General features: G+C 42.7%; 1 protein-coding gene across 4 annotated transcripts in view; it reads right to left on the bottom strand.

The window, feature by feature from the left end:
* Positions 1–22,462, bottom strand: part of UBE2F (ubiquitin conjugating enzyme E2 F (putative)) — a 53,824-nt gene that overhangs the window by 17,680 nt on the left and 13,682 nt on the right. For all 4 annotated transcript variants that reach the window (XR_004623694.1, XR_004623693.1, XM_019806946.2 and 1 more), the window contains one exon: positions 6,706–6,773. Coding sequence is in view for 2 of the 4 variants with exons in the window: in XM_019806946.2 (XP_019662505.1) it covers positions 6,706–6,773 (68 nt within the window). In the remaining 2 variants the exon portion in view is untranslated. The remainder of the gene's footprint in view (positions 1–6,705; positions 6,774–22,462) is intronic.

Below are 22,462 nucleotides of genomic sequence, written 5' to 3'. Positions count from 1 at the left end.
GTGTTTCTGAAGATGCTATTGCCATGTAAATTGTCCTACAGCCAAGCCTTAGTCTGCTTTATGCTTACGGGAGGGAGAGAGAATGACAATGAGCACGTGGGAATAAGGCACATCGACACTGCTTATAACGAGGCATATTTGGATAAAGTTGTTCTTTTAAAATGATTCTAGAATATAAGCAATCCATACTCATTTAAGACAAAAAGACAATGAAAACAAAAGATCTCTGTCTTTCCTTTTGTTATATATGGTAATTCCACCCAGAAATCATCTCTGTAACACCGCATACACACCTTGTGAGCCTCTCTTCCAGGCCCCACACGGAGATGCACGTACATGCACATTCATTTTTCTTTATGGAAATGGGGATATGTGCGCTCTCTCTTTTCATACTCTTGTCACCACTTCAGATGGCTTTGGGCTTTCTTGCCTTCTAGCATTTCACAAGCCAGTTCCTATTACTGGACATTTAGGTTGCCTCCCACCTCTACCACGGACTGGGTTAAATCCGTGCACTCATCTCTGCTCACACCCATAGGAAAGGTCTGCCTGGGAGGAAGGCCAGGTAGAGGAACTGCTGGTCAGAGCACACAAGTGTCACCTGGCCGAGTCTCATAGACAGGTCATCTTGTAGACATTCGTGTGTCAGCCCTTGTCACAGAGGGGCCACGCTTTCCACATTTATCATTTGGTATTAATTTGCAGTTATGATGCTATTCTTTTGTAAAGTCCCTGTAAATAAATTTTATCTTTGTTACCAACCACCCAAATACTCTGCTGCACTTCTTCTAGTACTTGAATCGTCCCGTCATTGTACTTGTACAAAACAGACATCCCGTTCCAGCACTCTTGTAACTACATTTTTCTACTGATTTTACAACACCATGACATCAAGAAACTCCCCCAGATAATTAATCCACGTATGCAAATGTAGGTGTCCAAGCTTAGAGAATTCAGGTTCAGAGTGAGTTTCAATTAATTTAATACGCTCTCATTTGCTTTCCTGCAAGTAAATGGGAATGCGTTTGACAGAAAGTATGCTAGTCGTCATGCATTTCCAGCGAGGCCTTCAGGCTCAGGAAGGCCAGCACTGAGGGGCTGTATGAATCTAAGTAACAACACTGGGTAGACTGAATCACCAACTCGGCATCAGAGGGAACCCGCAGGCTCTCTCTCCCTCCCTTCTACAGTCCTTGACATACCTGTCATCCTGCCTAGTGTTGTTCACTACATCTCCAACTATCCGATTGTATTTGCCTCTCTCCTCGTCCCTTCGCAACTGCCATAGTTAGGTGTTGGCACAGACACCTCCCATCAGTGGTCCTCTTAACTGCAGTCCCCAGACAAGAGAACAAATCAGAACCATGGACCCAGATTCTGACACACACTTTCCAAACAGAACTTGTAGACCTGAGTCACCCCAAAGCAAGACAGACAAAAAATACCCAGTTCCACCTCCTCCTTGGCCTTGCCACCTGTAAGAGTTTAATGTACGACAGCCACTGCATTGCAAACCAATGGGAAAAAAGGTATTCTTCAGTGCACAACTGGCTAACCATCTGGAAAAACATAGTCAGATCCCCACTAAGAGCTATACTCCAGATGCATTAAGCACAAATGATACGGAACTATGTGAGCACTGAAGAGAAGGCAGGTGAGTTACCCTGGGGTCTGAAGGCCTGTTTCAAACATTTCATAAGAAGAAAAACTTATGAAAGAAAAGTAGATTTCAGTACAGTAATGAAGCAATAACAAAAGAAAATAAAACCTTCCCCCCAAAAAACCCCTGAAGTTTTATAGAATAAAAACAATAAAAAACAAGGGAAAAACAGAAAAATCTTTATAGTACAACTAAGAAAACTAGGGAAAATATACAAATTCATATAAATTCTAGCTGAGAACTCTTATAAGAAAAACCAATATCCCAATGGAAAAAAGGCCTCAGGACATAATAACAGCTCATAAGGAACATAAAAAGCTAAGAAATAGGAAAAAATATTTAGCATTCTACTTATTTAAGAAATGAAAACTCAAATGACAATTAGATACCATTTATTTCCTCCCCCAAAAGCAAAAGGAAAATAAAAATATTCCATCTTTCTGAGGAAAAAGGGCATTTTCAAACAGTGTTGGTGGGGAAGCCACTGGCATAACCTCTCTGGGAACTAATTTAATAGTATCGATGAAGAGCCTTAAAATTAGCATTAATTACTACACATTCGTAATTCTACTTCTAAGGATTTACGCCCATGGCAGAGGCAGACGTACACCAGCTGCCGTCTGGGACACGCATGACAGTACTGCTTACACCCACCGCCAGCGACCGACAGCCTGTGCACCACCATCAGGGGCCTGCTTTTGCATGGGAGCTAAGTATGGTTTCTACATTTTGAAAAGATTGTTTAAAAAAAACCCACATATTTTGTGGAGAAAAAAGTATATGTGACAGAGACCATTTGTGGTTCACAAAGCCTAAAATATTTACTATTTACAGAAAGTCTGGTTCATACTGTCAAAAACTGGTCAACGAGTGACCAACAATAATGGACTGATTTAAAAACATGATGGGTCATATGATGAAGTGCTCTTATTAATGATGATGTAATGATATATTAATTGACATGAGAACATTTGTTCATCATACCATAATGTTAAAAAACCCAAGTTACTAAGCTGTGTGTGGCACGATCCCATTTGTACATATGATTATATGTTGCCCGTAACATATATCAGAAAGTTAACAGTGATCACCTCTGGGTGGAAGGTAACAGGTGCTTTCTGCATAGCTGTATTTTCTCAATTTCCTAAAAAGTATACATTACATACAAGGAAGAAGGGAGTGGACTTTCAGTTCACTTGCAGTATCTCTGGCTCTCCCCTTACCCTCTCTGGGGCTGGTCATGGCCAAGTCTCTTGATTTGGTTACGTTACAAAAATGTGTGACGGGAGGGGCGCCTGGGTGGCTCAGGAGGCTCCGCATCTGACTCTTAGCTTCTCAGGTCGTGATCTCAGGGTCCTGAGATCAAGCCCCACATCCGGCTCCACGCTCAGCATGGAGTCTGTTTGTCCCTTCCCCCTCTGCTCCTCCCCCTGCTCTCTCTCATTCTGTCTCTCATAAACAAATAAAATCTTAAAAAAAAAAAAAGTGTGGGGGACATAACATGTCACTTCCAGGAGGAAACTGGAGGCAAAGAATGAAAAGCCATGTCCCTTTCTCCTGCTTCAGCGCATGGTCTCCACTGACCAATGCATAATCGACAGGCCATGGGAGCATTGCAGGACTTGGGGACTGTGACACCACCCTGAGGACCTGCTCCTCCTCTGGCCTCCTGGTCACCCAGGGATCCCCAATGCTACGTCACCACCCTGGCTCATCACTGTCTGTGCTGTCTCCCACGAGACTGGGGTCCTTCAAAAGCCGGTGTCTGACATAGAACCTCGCACATTTTAAAAGCTTACTTCACGTCACTAGATAATTTCAGCCAGTATCTTAGAGAGATCACAAGGCAGGCTTGAGGCTGTGAGGTAAAAGGTCAGGGACAAAAGGACAAAGAGCCAAAGGAAAATCTGAACTTTAGCTGCTGGGGTGTAGGGGCACTGAGGGGGTAGGGATACCAAATAGGTATTTTCTTCCTTTTAAAAGTTTACTCTAAAATAATGACCTATTTTACTGATTAGAAGCTTTTGAGAGTGACAATCTTAATAAGTGACTTTAATTGAAGAAGCTATAAGGGTCAGGGGTTTTCAAAAAGTCCTTACCAAGTACAGAAATCATATAAAGTCATGGCATAAAAGCAAATGAGCCTGAGACAGCTCCACGGAGGTCTCTCAGGCTGACCTTCTAAAAGCTGGCTGTCTCCTCATCCAAATAAAACACAGGGGCCTGAAGTTTACTCTCACAATCTCTGTCCCACATGCCCACAACCTGGCATTTTCAGATGCTGGTTTCATTTTCTACACCACAGGTCTGTAGGGGCAGAGAGCACCAACCGTTGGACAAATGTGTACTGTGCGATCTCGCAGAGCCCTGGAAATACAGTGTAAGTAAGACACTCTCAGTCTAGTGGAAAGAGGCACCAAGGAGTTAGATAAGCAAAAACTAACTACAAAAAAAGTAAACACAAGTACTTCTGTATCGGTTAGGCACTACATCACATGGTTTCCCGGGGACAGTATCACCCCCGAACTCCCTACCCTGAGCTAGTGGGTAGTGAGGCTGGTAGTAAGGCTGTGGCCTCAGCCTGGACTTGGAGGCAGAGAGGACATGCAGGGGCTGCGGGAGTGCAGAGTGGAAGAGGCCCCAATGGCAGCAGGACAGGGTCTGGGTCCACCCCAGACAGACTGGCCTCTCAGTGCCTCCGGCCTGAAAACATGGGTTTTGTTCCTGATGAAATCAACCCAGCCCATCATTTAGAAATTTCCCAAAGGAGACAGAAACTAAATACAAGAATATAAAACCATCATAAGTCACCAATTAATATAAGAAACATGTCCTTGAAGCTCAATGGTTTTCTATCCTGTTCCGTGTCCTACCTCTCTGTTTCTTGAGGTCACACAGGGACAGGACAAGATGACAAACATTTTCTCACACAAAGTGGCTACTGGGTTTGCGGGAAGGGCGCATATCACGTAGCTGGGCAGCCCTGGACAAGAATCTGCTTCAGCAACGGAGCCATTTATTCTGGCAAAGCTAACAAGATACATCCTTAACTCTACCTCTCTGGGCCCTAACTTCCAGACCTGTCAACAAGGGAGTATTAATGTCCCCGGGGAACTGCTGGAGAGTAACTCAAGGGAAGTGAGTGGGTACCTGGTACATAAAAGCTCCCAACAAAAACCGGTTCCCTTGGTGTCTTCTCATGCTCTGCCTTCTTCTGATGCTGGGACCGAGAGGCTTTGCCACTAAACGATACTTAATGTTCCTGAAACAGTGGTCCTCAGATTCCGCAGGACTTGTCTGAAAAGTCCGCCAGCTCATGATAAGCCCCTCCCCACGCCGTCCTCCTCCTCCAACACTCACTGCCTCTCCGAAAAGACTGTGTCACGTACCACCCTTTAGCATTCTTCCGACGAGGAGTCCTTCGAGACGGCACATGTCCGCACAATTAAAAGGTCCAGAATTTTAAGTGCTCTATACCTGGCTGTTTCCAGAAAACATCAAACTAGCCCCTGGAATTCTAAACAACTGTACTTCAACCAAACCTCTCCAACTGCATCTCACCTGAGGGAGCACTGTTCTATCAAGCCAGACTCCTCAGTGTGTGATTAGGGAAACAGAGGAAGTCAGCAGGGAGCTGAATGGATGGACAAAGGCCTGAGATGCACATTTTCCTGTCTTTGCTTAAAAATTAATTTTTTTCTTCTTGAATTCTTTCCTATCCTCATAAACTGCATTCAGAAAGAACTTTTAATGTAGTAGCCTAGTAAAGACCAATTCCTTCGATAAAGGTTTGGCTGCAAATAATAAAGTGTGACAGCTACTGAACTGTGCCCCAGTGGTGGAGCCCAGGGCAAGGGACCTAATCTCACTTGCCAGATAGAACAGTCACTGCAGGCAAACTAACAGGGCACATGGGGCCCCCTGTACCCACAAGCTCAAGTGAACAAGAGACTTACTTTTACCATCAGATTTTTTTTCCCCTACTTGATACGCCTAGAGAGGGCTGGGAAACATTAGGGGTGTGTGTGTGTGTGTGTGTGTGTGTGTGTGTGTGTGTGTGTATACACACATACATAAAATTGCAGAGCTGTTCAGAACTGTCACTGGTTTCTCCCTGCCAAAGAGAAAATGCCCAACAACCCTCAAATCTGAGATTCTTGTTCATTTCCACTTCTCCTCAACCCAGACTCCTCCTTCAAGTTGACCTGGTCAATCCACCACACACATGCCACTCGTACTCACTTGTGGACCTCCTAAGCAGTTCCAGAGATCTCGACATCACCTAGACCACCCTCCCCCGGTTAAGGGCCAACCCAAGTCAGGACAACTCCAATCCTATTTCTCCTGAAAAGCTCAACTGGCCTGACCACTTTCCCAAAGTGAGCCTCTCCTTTCCTTCTTGGAATCCCCGTACATTAGTTTCCGGGCCTGTTCCATATCTCTCTTGTCTGCTACTTACGGCTTTTATCATTTTATGGTAACTTACACTTTTTCTCACCTTCCTAGTCGGTAAATTCCTTAAGAGCAAGGACAGAATGTGACGGTACCTGGTGTTATTACCTAGGTGGGGTCTTTGAGAGATTAACATATAGCTCCTGGCATAAATTACTTATGGTTTAAAACTATGAGTCATTCCTCTTTGCTAAAATTCTAAAATACATGTGGGTATTTTGGGGTTATACCATAAACAAAACTACAGCTTTAAATAAAGTGCCTTCTTCTTCAGTGCCAGAATTTAACAAATAAGACTCGTGTGAACCACACAGGCAGCTCCCAGCAAAGGTGCCAGTCTCGGGACAGCTGTTCCAGACTCAGCTGAGCTGGATCCCCAGTGCGCGCTGCCCGACACACAGCACTCACAAGTGCTTGTTGAAAAATTAATCTCTCTCCTAAGGCTCAGAATACTGCCAACAGTAACATTAATCACAGAAATATCGGCCATTCTGTATTTAGCCCCGGGACTGGGGGGACCCAACGCGGGGGGGGGGGTGACGACCACCAGGCCACACGAATGGGGAACGATGGCTCAAACGCAGTCTACTCACCACCATGTTGTACGCATCAGGAACTTCAGTTTCAAACTGAAATTTTCCACCCTGGTAGTAACCCTCATCTATCAAAAACACAAAACAAAACAAAAAAATCCTTTAAATTAAAAAAAAGGAAACGAAAAGCAAACACTATGTTAGGATATGGCAAATACAGAGAATTAAGAGTTAAACAACAGGACTGCAAGGTTCCTTGTTAATTCACCAAATCCTGCCCCTGCACTAATGATGAACCCCAATCAGCTCCCTGCTGACCTGCCTCTGTCGCCCCACTAGCCGTGCACCCTCAGGGGAGGCATAGGCACCCTTCTGGGGGGCTGGTTCCTCTTCCTCAGCCTCCCAGGACCTGCCCAGGGAACGCTGTTCTCACCTTGGCCCACCCCACTCCACATCCCGGCACCCGTGGGCCCCCTTCAAGCACATCTCACGACAGGTAACCAGTTTGTTTGAGCTGCAGGGTCATGTTTGCAGCTGGTCGCCCTGTGAAAATGTCAGTTCTGAGGCGGACAAGCAGTGGAGCACACAGACGATATCCCTGCCTCAGAGAAAGGGCACAAGCAAAGCTTTCGGGCTAGCTGGCTGAGTGCTGGCTGCAGCCTTCTGAACAGAGAGGGCCCTCTGGAAGGGGGCTGGTGAGCATGCAGGAGGATGTCTGCAGTCAGGGCAGCACTGGGTCAGACCCCACAGCACAGTCGCAACTCCCGTGATGGCATCAACCACCTCTCAGCCTCTTCTAGGGTCGACCCCCAGGGTGAACCTGGCCTGCAAGTGCCTTGTAAATGCTACTGGGGCTGCTGCCAGCAGAGGGAGCTCCACCATGCTTGAACCTGAAACACTCCCCTCCCCCAAATTACTCGGAGCTTCACAACTTCAAAAAATTAACACCATCTTTAAAATGAAAGTTCAACTCTCCCCCCCAAATATTTATCACTATGAACAAATCAGCAATAATACATCGTACTGCTTCCCTCAGCTGTTTATGTAAATGAACATTTAACAGGAAGTTGTTAGTTTCCAATAAATCATCACTAAAAAAGTTTTTTGAGATCGCGTCAACATTTATGTTGTCCAGCAGTTAACACTAACATTACCTGGACCTCAACCTTTTCATTCTTTGCCAGTGTGTCAGAAGAGAAATATTATGTTTCATTTTACATTCATCTGAAGAAAAGTAGTGAGGCTGAAATTTATTTCATATTGAGTCACTTTTTTTAAGAACAGAATGACTGATGTTCCATAAGTATCCTTGGTAATTCAAGGTACCCAAGTTTTAATTATAATATAAAAATGCTCTTAAGAAGATTAACCTTTGCCTTTTATATTTGTTACAATGTTTCATAGTCTTCTGTTTGTCTTTTGGTTTTGTGGTTCAACTAGTTTTCACTTTTGAAAAGCCTGTCTTTCTGTGGTTTCTGTCTTTGGTACTACCCTTAAAAAGATCTATCCCAACCAAGATTATAGAAACACTTGATTTCTGTTTTCTCTTAGTGATCCTGTGGTTTCATACGGTCTATCAGCTCATCTGCTCATCTATAATAAGGTGGTGTGTTTTTTGTCCTTGCTTGCCTAACCCATCACATAGCATTTATTATTCGACCCTTCCCCACTGAACTGATGTGTCTATTTCTGTGCTTACAAGTGCACTTGGATTCGTGACTGACAGTATTGAATCTCTGGAAAAGACTCCGGGGAAAAATTTTACCTCTAGATACCAGAACTTTCCAAACAAGTGGCATCTCAGGTACAAAAGTAATCAGAGCACATTCTTGCTCAGCAGAGGCTCCGTGTTGCACAGCGGTCACCGTGGCAGAGTGGCCTAGCGCTGGGCTCTGTAAACCACGCAGCGGCCACCAGAACCCCAGCTTCACGTGCAGAGTTCCTTCTGCTCTCCTCTCTTCTTGCTCCCCAAGGCTGTGCTCCAGCCACACCACTGTGGTTCTTCTCTAGCTGGCTTTCCATACCACGATTATATAGTTTCAACTCTGCTATCCACCAGTTTCAAAGAAATAGGGTTTTGGTTTTACCATATTCCTCTGTCCTAGTCAAGCTCTCAATTAGTAATTATTAGAATTATATCATCTCCAAACCTACTGAAAATAGAGAGCAAGCAGACAGTTCTAATTTGTGTTCTATTTCATGAAATATGTCTTTCAGGAAAGATTACCAGCTCCCGAGCCAGTACTTCGTTTCTCCTCTTCTAAGGTACGTAGCTTTTGGACCGGATCAACCCTGGCTTTGAATTTGCCTAGAAATGCCATAGTCCCACTTACAAAGCAGCTAAGGAGCAGACTGGACTGACAGGAAACTCAACAGCATCTCGTTTCCTGTGATTTTTCTCAACAAAAGGGCCCAGTGAAGAGTTCTTGCTGATCCACCTTCCAGGTCTGGCTCCCGAGCTGGTAGTTTGCAGGGCGGAGACTGGGAACGGCCTACGCAACTCTGGAGCCAGTGGGCAGAGGGGTCATTTAGAGCGTCTGTAACCCAGTGTGCACCACATCCAAGTCTGGGACAGGCCCACTACGTCACTATCCATGGCTGCTGTGGCTGAAAACATCCTGCTTCTCAGATAACTGGGCATTCAAGTACAACAATGAAATGCAGTAGCAAAGTTCCTGGCATGCAGCTGTCACTGGACTGGCCTATCCCCGCCACCCAGGGTTACAATGACAGGAACCATCTTTCCCTCCTCTTGTATCCTGGAACCCACTCCCTCCTGCCTTCCAGGAATCATACACCACTATCTCTCAGTCAGGTTAGGGGTATTCCTGGGAGAAGACTGTCCAAGGGTAGGTGGGTATAAACAGCTTCAAGAGAATCCACTACTAGGTGGTCAGTGTCCAACTGCATTCTCTCCTAAAATGAAGCTGCCTGATAGTCTCAAGAAGGCCAAAGTCCTGCAGGCCATCCTTCCCTTTCCTTCTCACAGCTGCTCCCATTGGGAGCAGAAGGCTGACTTCTCAGCTCTCCTCTTACCATGATGCACTGCCCCAAGGCACAAACATCCCAGAGGACAAAGGTCACAGGAAAGCCCTCTGAATGGAGGCACAGGGCAGGGGTGTGCCTTCGCTATGGAGGCACAGGGCAGGGGTGTGCCTTCGCTATCCCACACCCAATTCCGTTAAGGGCAAAGTAGGGTGTTATAAATAAGATATCCCAGTTCATAAATGGAATGTCTTAAATTCAGACACATCGTAGAGTCTGATGGTAGGGATGATTAAAATTTCATTCAGCAACTTCAATCCCTAGACTACGTAAGAGAAGCCACTATCCCCATGAGAAGCAAACAGGGAGCCAATAAGCCACAGGCACAGCACCTTCTTCCACCCAGGTGACTGGCTCCATGCCTCACCTACCCGCTAGGAATCAAACTCGGAAGAGAGGTGGCTGATGGTGCGCATTAGAAATAAGTAAGACTTCTCCTGAGAGTGAGTCTGACTGCTGACTGGGCTGACAATTAGAACTGGTTCTGCCTATTTATGCACTGGGGAGACAGTTCTGATAAACTGAATGAGCTAAACCTGCAGCTTCAAGCTTTTGAGGAAATATAAAGCATATGTTTTCATATTGTAAAGGTATGACAAAATCAGTAAAATCACAAAATTCTCAACTCTTGCTGAGAGTTTCAGATAAAACGACAGATGTTTTTAAGTGAAGACAGTTATGACTAATGGTCAGTTGACAGGTCTTGGGAAAGTGGTTTTGGTGAATGCCTCAGAAACCTTGATGCTGGGGCGCCTGGGTGGCACAGCGGTTAAGCGTCTGCCTTCGGCTCAGGGCGTGATCCCGGCATTATGGGATCGAGCCCCCACATCGGGCTCCTCTGCTATGAGCCTGCTTCTTCCTCTCCCACTCCCCCTGCTTGTGTTCCCTCTCTCGCTGGGTCTATCTCTGTCAAATAAATAAATAAAATCTTAAAAAAAAAAAAAAAAAGAAACCTTGATGCTAAGGGACTCTAACGACTGTGTTTGGAAAGTCTTCTCCAAGGGCAGGTGGGTTCCAGTTCTATGCTTTCAACAAAATGGAAGAAGGACCCTAATCTAGTAATCAGCAAAAGATCAACAAAATATCTTATATGATATTTTTGGCCTCTAACTTTGAAGTCCAAGGATAGAATGTCATAGCTAAAACAGAACACCTTCCGGGCCTGTATGAATAAGCAGTCCTCAGTGCCTACATCTACAAAAACAAAAATTAAGAAAGAAAACTGATACTGAACCCTTCTTTCTAGCATAAAGTCATTCACAAATACATCAACTGAATCAGAGAAAAATGCTAAAAGTAATAACTCCATCATTCTCAGATACATTTCAGATGAAATAGTATTTTATGTTTAATAACCATTAAAGCTTGCAACATATTGTTTAAAGTCATTATTCATTCAACAAATATTTGACAAGTGCTTATGATGTGCCAGGCACTGTTTTAGGCACTGGTGACACATCAGCAAGAGACTTTCCTGCCCTTACAAAGCTTACATTCTAGTGGAAGAGAGACAAAATAAATAAGAAAATCACATAATAGAAGGTGAAAGAGCTAGGCCAGTAGGAGCTGCGATTTTAAATAGGGTGGTCGAAAGAACAAAGGCCTGAAAAAAGAAGGCCACCGGGGTGAAGAACACTCCAGGCAGGGGAGCTGGGTGAGGCCCATTAAGAGGGCCTGGTATGTTCAGAGAACACTACAGAGGCCAGAGGGGAGGCAAGGGAGGGACCTGAGGCTGAAGACGCCACTGTGAGAGTGCTGGCTTTTATGCACAGTGAGACAGGGAGCCACGAGAGGGATCTGAGCAGAGGAGGGACAGGCTGGAGGCCCTGCGGAGGCTATCTGTTACAGTAACCCCAGTGAGACATTAAGCTGGTTAGGACCAGGGTGGAAGCAGTGAAATGGGAATACTCTGATGGGAGCAATACCAGTGTTTGCTGACAGATTAGGCGAGGGGTGGGGAAAAAGGAGCCACAGAAGAGCTGAGTTCTCTGACCGTGCAATGCAAAGGGCAGGGCTGCCACTGGGAAGATAAAAAGGCCGTGACAGGCACCACTGCACAAAGTTCCATCAGACAGATGAATCTGAGGTTTCACGTCAACATCCAAGCGGAGATGTCAATCGGCAGTCGGCCGATCATTCTGGAGTGTGGGGGAGGTCGGGGCTGGACAACAGTAGTTTGGGAGCTGTTCAGTAGACAGAAGCACTCAGATTTCATGAGCTGATTATGGAGGTCCAAGGAAGGACAGAATCTGAAGGACCCCCACCTGGAGGGGTGGGGAAAGGAGCTAGGAGGGCAGCTGGCACCAATGGAGGAGGAGGAAGACAAGGAGCCAGGAATTGGTACAAACAATGACTAACAACCATTCAAAAGAAAATGCTTAAGGCCTAAGAGTCTTACAGTTAAAGAAACTTTTAAAATAATTTTTATATATACATACATGTGCAGAGATATATTTACAGAATAGTACGACAGGGTGACAAAATACTTAGCAGAAAAATGTTTACCCTGGGATAAAATTCTACAGGACCAGTAGAATAAAACGGAGAGTGCAAAGAGAAAAGGCAGCAACGAACATTTTCCAACCACGGCAATAGAGCTTGCTCATGTTTCCACAAAAATGCATGATAGTGGGCGTATCCCTGCTGTTTAGATTCTACTGGAAACATTTTAAAGAGCAATATAATACTTTTATCTTTAAATGTCAATATTTACAGCACACTGGAAATCATACTGTACGCACATTTTAAACCGAAGTCAGGGAAAACACTGTCCCTACCAAAGATGAGCCTACAGATCGGGGTCAGCGAACTTGTTCTGTGAAGAGGCAGATGGTAAGTACTTCAGGCTTTGGGCCACAGGTCTCTGGTCACATATCCTCTTTTGTGTTTTTTTCATAGCCCTTCAGGGGCTTGAGGGCCACACAAAAACTGGCCCAGGGCAGAATTTGGCTCACCTCTGGGATGGGATCTAGCGCACCCATCCCAACATGAAAATACGCAAAGACAAGGGGCGCCTGGGTGGCTCAACTGGTTAAATGTCTGCCTTTGGCTTGGGTCATGATCTCTGGGTTCTAGGATCAAGCCCCATGTTGGGCTCCCTGATCAGTGGGGAGTCTGCTTCTCCCTCTCTCTCGGCCACTTCCCCTCCCCCTGCTAGCACACTCTCTTTTTCAAATAAATAAAATCAGAAAAGAAAGAAAAGGAAAGGGAAAGGGAAAGGGAAAGGGAAAGGGAAAGGAAAAGGAAAAGGAAAAGGAAAAGGAAAAGGAAAAGGAAAAGGAAAAGGAAAAGGAAAGGAAAGGAAAGGAAAAGAAAAGACAAGACACAAAGACAAACTGTGGTGCTGACCTGTGTGACACAATGCACATGAAGCTGGTTCACTGACGAGGGGAAGCTGGTGTGCGCTGGATTACTCAGGGGAAGCCTGGGGGATATGCTGTTAGGTACAACCTGAAAATCAGGATGACAACTGCCACAACATAACCACATGGACACACGGAGCATGGACCACACAGTCACTGACGAAGTCACCACAGTGCAGTGGGATGGGCACAACACCACTTCAAAGAAGAAACTGGGGCGTGTACAGTAAGTAACTGGCTGCAGCCCCAAGGCTAGAAAGGAGCATAGCCACTTCCAATCAGGCTGTCTCACTGGAATCTGAGGGTAAGCAGGGCAGGGGAGGGGAAGACAAAGAGACAGTGTCCATGAGGCAGGCGGAGTGGGCGCGGAGTTGCAGATAGGACTGCCATGAGCCAGCTATGCCAGACGTGTGGCCTGGTGCCACCGAGGAGGTGGGCAGGTGCTTGGCGGTGACATGGGGTCAAGAACCAGCAAGGAGCCGCAGACAGACACTAAGTCAGCTGTCATGTAAAGACGCTGAGATTTAGAGGAAACCATGGACATAACAAGGAAATAAACATTAAAGATCAAAAAGAAGCAAACAGAACATCAACAGCTAAAAAAAACTTAATAACTGAAATGAAAACTTCACTGGATGAGGTCCACAGTAAATCAGACCCTGCAGAAATAGGAATTACCCACATGAAGCACAGAGAGAAAAGTGAACATAGCCTTGTGACCCAATGGAGGTATAGTTTCTATGTAGAGGTAATATATACGCAAGAGATATTCATACAGGTGGAGTCCCAGGAAGGGGTTACAGAAAAAATATTTAAAGAAATACTGGCCAAATTATTTCTAAGTTTGATGAAAACCAAACTCACAGACCCAGAAAGCTCAACAAGCTCAGGTCAACAACCACATCAAAGCACATCACAGTCCAACTGTTAAAATGGGATAAAGAGACTATCTTAAAAGCAACCAGAGAATAACATGCACATCGCATGAAGTGGAACAAAGAATCAGCACTGACTCAGGAGGCAGCAGCATGAGGCCCCTGCGATGCTGAAGGCGTCACCAGCAGGGCTGCACTACAGGCAGATACTAGGGTGTTCTTCAGGCAGAAAGAAACTAACAGATGGAAACAAGGAATAAAGGTCACTGGTGGTCAGTATGTTGATAAACATAGAAAGCAAGCAGACTGTCTAAAGTCGGGTTACAACATATGTAAAGGAGACATGAGAACTATAAAATGAAAAGTGGGGTGGGGAAATGGAAATACCCTGTTATCTGTCCAAGCTTCCACCTTCAGAACCGGAAAAAGAAGAACAAATTAAATTGAAAACAAGCCGAAGGAAGGTAATAAAGATACGAGCAGGAAAAAAAATATATTAGGGGAAAATCAATGCAACCAAAAGCTGGTTCTCTGCAGAGACTAAAATCAATAATCCTCTAGCCAACCTGATCAAGAAAAAAAGAAAACATTTTCAATAGGAATTAAAGAGGTGATATCAACATAGACTCCACAGAATTTTATAGGGTGAGATATTAAGAACAACCTTACATCAACAAATCTGAAAATGTGGATGACATGAAAGCCACAAATTACCAAAGCTCACTCCAGAAGGAATAACCAAAATAGCCTTCTATCTACTGAAGAAATTGTACTTGTGCTTAAAATGTTACCACAAAAACAAAACACAACATTCCAGAGCTAGGTGGCCTCCCTGATGAATTCTACCGCTGACTACAGAACGGATACTAACTCTTCGTACACTGTCCCGGAAAGAGAAGGAAGCACATCCCCCTTCATTCCGGGAGAGGGCAGAGGAGGGGGAGAAACTAGACCCTTATCCTGCACCATATGGAAAACAAACTAAAAATGGATCCCAGACCAAACTGCCAAATCTAAAACTAAAAAACTACTTTAAAAAAATAAGAGGAGTTCTTTGTATTTCTTAGATCTCTTAGGGCATAGAAAGCACAGCTCTCTGTGTTGGCATGTATGGTTGCTATAATTCACCACAAACTCAGTGGCTTAAGCAATACAAATTTTCTAACTTCTGTCGGTCAGAAGTCCAAAATGGGTGGCATGGGGCTAAAATCAGGGAGTGGGCGGGGCTGCGTTCCTTTCAGGGCGCTCTGGGGAAAATCTGTTTCCTTCACTTTCCAGCTTCAGGAGGCTCTTCCTCCACCTTCGAATGCAGTGACGGCCAATGGAAATGAGGACACATGGCAGCACACGGCAGAATCTTGACAGCACCATACCAAGTGAAAGAAGCCATATACAAAAGCTACATACTATTTCGGCCCATTTATATGGCATTCTGGAAAAGGCACAATGATGGAGACAATGGCTGCCAGGAGCAGGCGGACCTTTCTGAGCTGACAGAAACATCCTGTATCTAGACTGTAGTGGTGGTTACACACTGTGTCAAAATGTAGAGAACACCCCCAAACAGTGAACTGTCAATTAGATCTTCGCTACACATGATTTTTGAAAATTAAAAAAAAAAAAAAAGCCTATTATACATAAAAGGCACTAACAGATGGGACAGGAAACCAAGAGTGCTGGCAATCTTTACAATATGTCAGAAAGCTCAGCATTTAAACAGCTTTATACACATTATATTGGTTTTTACTGGTGACCATAAGAATATATGTTAAGCATGGTAATGAACAGCTTTAAACAGTGAGTCAGACATTTAATCTCTCTGTCAGTGGAGAAACCTGAGTGTCCTGAGAAGAATGTGCCTCAGAGTTATGTGCGAGGCAGGGGTGTGTGTGTGTGTGTGTGTATGCAGAAATCGGAGTAAGAACAGCGTGCATCAGACACATGGGATGGTAAGTCAAGAAGCTTACCTGGAGGTTCTGGAAGGAGCCAAGAAAAGAGCAGTGGATGTTTTCCCAACAAAGGTTAGCCAATGTAAAGGCAGATAATGGACAGTCTTAAGAGCTCACATCACACTTCTATTACATACAAAAAGAGAAGAACTGCCACCTGTATTTCTAGGGTTAAACTGAAAGAAAAGACTTCACCAGGAAAAAGTCTGTTCCTCTTCAAATTTATCCCCTCACGATAGTTATCTCCATCTTAAAACTAAAAGTCAACCTGGAAAGAACCAGGGAGAGTACACGTTCCGGGTCCGAAACCTTGACGTGCTAACCATGCACAACTGCAGTGCAGGTCAAGGCAAAGGGCGTGCTCAGTGCTCTGCTCTATCTCGGCAGCTTTCGAAATCTCCTCAAGTATTTAAATGTTGTTCCAAATGCTCAAGAGTGGGAAGAAACCCATGTTTCAGGCTTATCAACCATATTTCTTTGTTCAGAAATTAGGATCTTACTGTATTTCACATTTAGAAATTTTCTTTAAGTCCAAAGCTCTGAAACAAAGAAGGGACCATTAATCAAACATTAATAAGGGTAATAGATAAATCAATTAAAATTTTATGACTTAATGTATGCTACACTTTTACTGGTATTATCAATTAGGGAGTTTTTAGAAATTAAATGTTCAAATTAAGGAAACACAAATAATCTAATACATTTAGAAACAAATACACAAGATTTACAGTGCAGCTATAGAATTCCCTCATCAGAATTTTTATATATGTAACATTAACAAAAAAGATGTTATTAACCATTAAAAAACCCCCACATACCTAATAAAGAACTTATATCCAGTTATATAAACTTTACAATTCAATAACAGGACAAGCAACCCAAATGTTAAACAGGAAAAATATCGGAATAGACACTTGAACAAAGATACACAAATAGCAAACAAGCACAGGAAAAGATGTTCAATACCATTAGTCACTAGAGTAATGCAAATAAAGGTCACAATGAGATACATTCCCACCAAAATGGCTAAAATTGAAAAGCTGACAATACCAGTTGTTGGCAAGAATGTGAGGTAAATGGAATTCCCATTCATTGCTAGTAGGACTGCAAAATAGTACTTACACTCTAGAAAACTATATAGCAGTGTCTTATGAAGTTAAACTTACTCTTATCACATGACTCAGTAATTCCATTGCTAGGAGAAATAAAAACATAATGGCAAAGACCTGCATGCAAAGGTTTTTATAGCAGCTTTACGCACAATGGTTCCAAAGTAGAACCAACACAAAGGCTTATCAACCAGTGACCTGATAAACTGGTATACACACATAGAATAGAATAGAACTCATCAAAAAAAGATGCAAAATACTGATTAATGCAACAACACAGGTGAAACGCAAAAGCATTATGCTAAAAATGTAACTTACACCTCAACCAATATTGCTTTGAAAAATTTTTTTTAATCAATGATCTAAGTGTCCACCTTAAGAAAGTAAAAAAGGGAGCACCTGGGTGGCTCAGTAGGTTAAGCAACAGACTCCTGATTTCAGCTCAGGTCATGATCTCAGGGTGGTGAGATCAACTTCCCTGTCAGGCTCTGTGCTCAGCAGGGAATCTGTTTGAGATTCTTTTCCTTCTGCCTCTCCCCAACTCACACGTGCACTTGTGTGCATGCTCTCTCTAACGAATAAAATCTTAAAAAAAAAAAAGGTAGCAAAAGAAAAGCAAATTAAACCCAAAATATAAGGAAGGAAATAATAAAGAGCAGAAATCAATGCAATGCACGAACAACTCAGAAAAACAAAAGTTCTTTCCAAAGATCAACTGGATAAACCTCAAGCTAACGTGATCAAGAAAAAGAGAAGACCCAAATTACCAATGTCAGGAATGAAAAAGGGGACATCAGTACAGATCCTACATACAGTGGTGGAATAAGAGAATATTCTGAACAACTTTTATATCAATAAATTTTACAACTTGGTGAAACATTACGTGAAACAGACAAATTCCCTGGAAGAAAAAAATTACTAAAGCTGACTTAAGAAACATAGAGGTAAAGTTTGATGCTTCATTAGTTGCTTATAACACCCAGTGCACCATGCAATACGTGCCCTCCTTTACTACCCACCACCAGTCCATCCCCTTCCCGGGATGTACTGTATGGTGATTAACATAATATAATAAAATAAAATTAATTATTAAAATAAAAAAAAAAAAAGAAAAAAAAAAAAAGAAACATAGAGGATAGGAGCGCCTGGGTGGCACAGCGGTTAAGCATCTGCCTTCGGCTCAGGGCGTGATCCCGGCATTATGGGATCGAGCCCCACATCAGGCTCCTCTGCTATGAGCCTGCTTCTTCCTCTCCCACTCCCCCTGCTTGTGTTCCCTCTCTCGCTGGCTGTCTCTATCTCTGTTGAATAAATAAATAAAATCTTTAAAAAAAAAAAAAAGAAACATAGAGGATAAATAACCCTGTATCTATTTTTGAATTCATAAGTAAAAATTTTCCAGAAAGAAAACTCTAGGTCCAGACTATTTAACTGGTGAATTTTATCAAATATTTAAGGAAGAAATAATACCAATTTTTTACAGACTCTTCAGCAAACAAGAGGGAACACTTCTTCATTTATTCTACCAGGCTAGCATTGCTCTGATGCCAAAACCAGACAAAATAATCACAAGAATAGAAAAATACAAACCAACATTCCTCATGAATATTGATACAAAATTCTATATGAAAATATTAACAAATTTAATGTAAATATGTAGAAATATACATATTTCTATATTCAATAGAAAGAAAATAGATAACATATCATGACCACATGGGGTTTATGGCAGGAATATAAGGTTGGTTTAACACTCAAAAATCATTAAATGTATTTTACCATATTTACAAAATAAAAGAGAAATATCATGATCGTATCAACTGATGAAGAAAAAGCATTAGAAAGAATTGAACACACACGATAAAAACTCTCAGCAAATGAGGGAAAAAAGGTAACTCTTCAACCTGATGAAGATATTTTTTAAAAATAACCCTACAGCTAACATCATATTCAGTGAATAATGAGCGCTTCTCCCCTAGGATTAGGAACAAGGCAAAGACGTGTGCTCTTACTACCTCTATTCAACACTGTACTGGAGGTCACAGCCAGTGCAATAAGAAAAAGAAATTAAAGGCATGCATACTGGTAAGAAAGAAGTAAAAACATCTTTATTATAGATGCAATGATCATGGATATAAAAATCCTAAGAATATATAAGAAACTACTAGAATTTAGTAAGTGAATTTATTAACAAGATGATAGGACACGTGATCAATATATTAAACAATCAATTGTACTTTACATAATTAGTAATAGTTAAAATGGAAATTAAAAAAATACCATTTACAACAATTTAAAAAAACATGAAATACTTGGTGTTATATCAGCAAGACCTATACACTGAAAAGTACAAAACACTGCTGAGAGAAGTAAGGAAAATCTAAATAAGAGGGACATTCACGTGCTTATGCATGGCAAGACTGAACACTGTGAAGATGTCATTTCGGGCAGAACTGATCTATAATGTCAACACCATCTCAATCAAAATCCCAGAACTGGGTAAATGCAAATTAAAACCACAGTGAAATACTATTTATACCTAAATACTGAGCAGTACGTAGAACAATTGCAATTTCTCACACACTGCCATACAGTACAACCCCTATACATTACTGCTGACTGTATAGCATGACCCCTTCAGAAAGTTCTTAAAAAGCTAAACATAGTTTTTGGGGCGCCTGGGTGGCACAGCGGTTTAAGCGTCTGCCTTCGGCTCAGGGCGTGATCCCAGCGTTATGGGATCGAGCCCCACGTCAGGCTCCTCTGCTATGAGCCTGCTTCTTCCTCTCCCACTCCCNCACTCTTAAGTGGAATTAAAGAGAAAACGAAAGAATGAAAAAATAGGAGTATAAAAAGGATGGTATGAAAATGCTAAGAGCAGTTGTATTCACAATAGGGAAAAGCTGGAAAGAATTCAAATGTCCATGAATAGGAAAATGAGCAATTATGGCATACTCATAAAACAAAAAGAAACACCACTGATACAACACATACGAATTTTAAAAATCTTATATGAAAGAAGTCAGAGACAAGAGTACATATATAAGATGACATTTATATGAAATTCAAGAACTGACAAAAGTCATTTATGGTAACAAATCAGAAAGGAATTTTGGGTGGTAGCCAGGTGCAAGAAATTGACTGCAGAGGCAGCAGAAGGGAATTTTGGAAACGCTTTACTGGGGTTGTGGTTACACAGGTGTACACATTTTCTCAAAACTTATTAAGCTACAGTCCAAATTAGTACATTTTATTGTTATTTTATACCTCAGTAAAATTTATTTAAAAAGTAAAAATAAAAAATAAAATTTTAAAAAAGATTTTATTTATTTGAGAGAGAAAGAGACAGCACAAGTGGGGGGCGGGAGGGGCAGAGGGAGAGGGAGAAGCAGACTCCCTGCAGAGCAGGGAGCCCAACATGGGGCTTGATCCCAGGACCCTGAGATCATGACCCAAGCTGAAGACAGATGCCTAACCAACAGAGCCACCCAGGCGCCCCTAAAAAAAAAATTGTTATGGAAGTCCATGTTCCTCTCTGCCTAAAAGATCCACGTCACAGTGGGGCAGGCTGAGGGGACCCCCACAAGTTAGCCAGGCAACAGTTTCTCAAACTGTCCTTCCAACTTCACCGAAGACTCCAGAGAGTATCTCAGCAAATCTTTTAAGTGTTCGCTTTGTCTCGATTCATTTCACTTACTAGTATTTCTTCTTATTTTGTGAGTTGATGTGGAGACTTTTTTCCCCTCTTAAATTCAGTTTTGTTTTCCTCTACCACCAAAATACATTTCCATCTTTTCTCTGAAGAGTACATTTATGCCCAAGCATGAGGGACATTCTAAAAACTAAACTATGAAAATGTTACCAAGTATGAACAGCAACTATCTATCTTGCCAGAAGCCAGGTAAAAAGGAGCTGTGAGCTTCAACTACCGATAGAGTTCTCCCACCCTGACTACCCAAATATCTAGATCTTATTAATTACTGAGTGTGCAAACTACTGGCTGCTTCCAGTGAGCCGGTTTCAAAATGATCTGCTTCATACACGGTTAAAACTTTTATCACTTAGGCATATCTCTATAATTTCTTTCCAATACTAAGAGGAGCATGACTCCAAAACGTTGTTTTAAGACCACGGTATTAGACAAGTTTTTAGGGTTGGCAGATCTCTGCCACGTTTCTCTTAATAACAAAGGGCCGGAACCACAGCAGCTTTCCAACACACTAACACCACTATTTTGTGGGCACACACACAGCATCTGAAGTACATGCTGAGCACGAGCTCAGTGTGATAATCGTGTCCCTGACGCACACTTACTACAGATGTAAATGCTAAGGTACTAAACAGTTACGGGCAACGAAACACAAGTTACGTTTCAATCTGATGGAACAGTGAATACCAAAACTCAAGCAACTGTGCTCCACTTTCAAGAACATAAGAACATCAAAGATGGAGTCATGTACATAATCTCAGTAATCAATAACACCCATGTAATTCCATTAAAAAAAATTCAGTTAAAAAAAGCAAGAGCAAAAGGAGAAACTCTTATTCAGAGGCCGGACTTGACACAAACCCACAGAAGATGGTAACAAGCCCAGCAAATGCAACAAAGGTCTCTGAGTGGCTGGGAAGGACCGTGGAGCCCACTCCTGGGCAGGGAGCAGAGCAACAGAATCCCTGCCAGCCACTGAAAATGCTCTTAGGAATGTTTACTACAAACACACAGTCTGAGACCACTTAGTACACACACAACCAATCTCGATCACCACAGTCGTTTCTGAAAATACTCTGCATCACTCAACAGTGACAGTAAATGTTGTTCGGAATGGGACCCTGAGTCACCAAGAAACATTAATGTGTGCTTAATACCCCTTGCTAAAAACAGCACAATGCACCACGTTTTAAGAACGTGGCCAAAAAATGGTTATAATTTTCATCATTTCCTAGCTTACAGTCCTGAGCTTCAGTTATCTCTCGATGTCAGGCGTGTGCAATGCCCCACATCTACCGACTGTGTTCTGATATTAACTCCCTCCTAGTGCTTTCTAAGTGCAAATGGTGCCAGACTGAGTTTACAGACATGTCCAGAGATGTTTGTAGAACCACCACACAGATTAACCGAGTTTTAAAGTTTTCAAGCCCATGTTGAAAATGGGATTTCTCCTGTTATTATAATACATTTTCCACAGAAAATAATCCATCCTACCTGCAGGGAGACAACTGCCAGGTCTTATTTGTGGGTTCATTATCGCCTACTGAAATTCTGTATTCTCTTTCACTTTCTAATTAGCTAGTGAATCATGATTCTCAGTGTCTTATTCCCTTTCCATGCCCCAAATAAAATCACACCCTCCATTTCCTCCACAACATTCCCGTCCCCACCTACCCTATAGCAGCCCCGCTGCATAGCACCCTCTGCCCAATGTAAACACTGGTAGTCTGTGCCAGGCTAGAATCTGCAACGTTCAGAGCTGCACTAA

This window comes from Ailuropoda melanoleuca, chromosome 2 (assembly GCF_002007445.2).
Source record: "Ailuropoda melanoleuca isolate Jingjing chromosome 2, ASM200744v2, whole genome shotgun sequence".
In the NCBI taxonomy this organism is placed as follows: Eukaryota; Metazoa; Chordata; class Mammalia; order Carnivora; family Ursidae; genus Ailuropoda; species Ailuropoda melanoleuca.
This window is presented reverse-complemented; position numbering and strand designations above follow the sequence as displayed.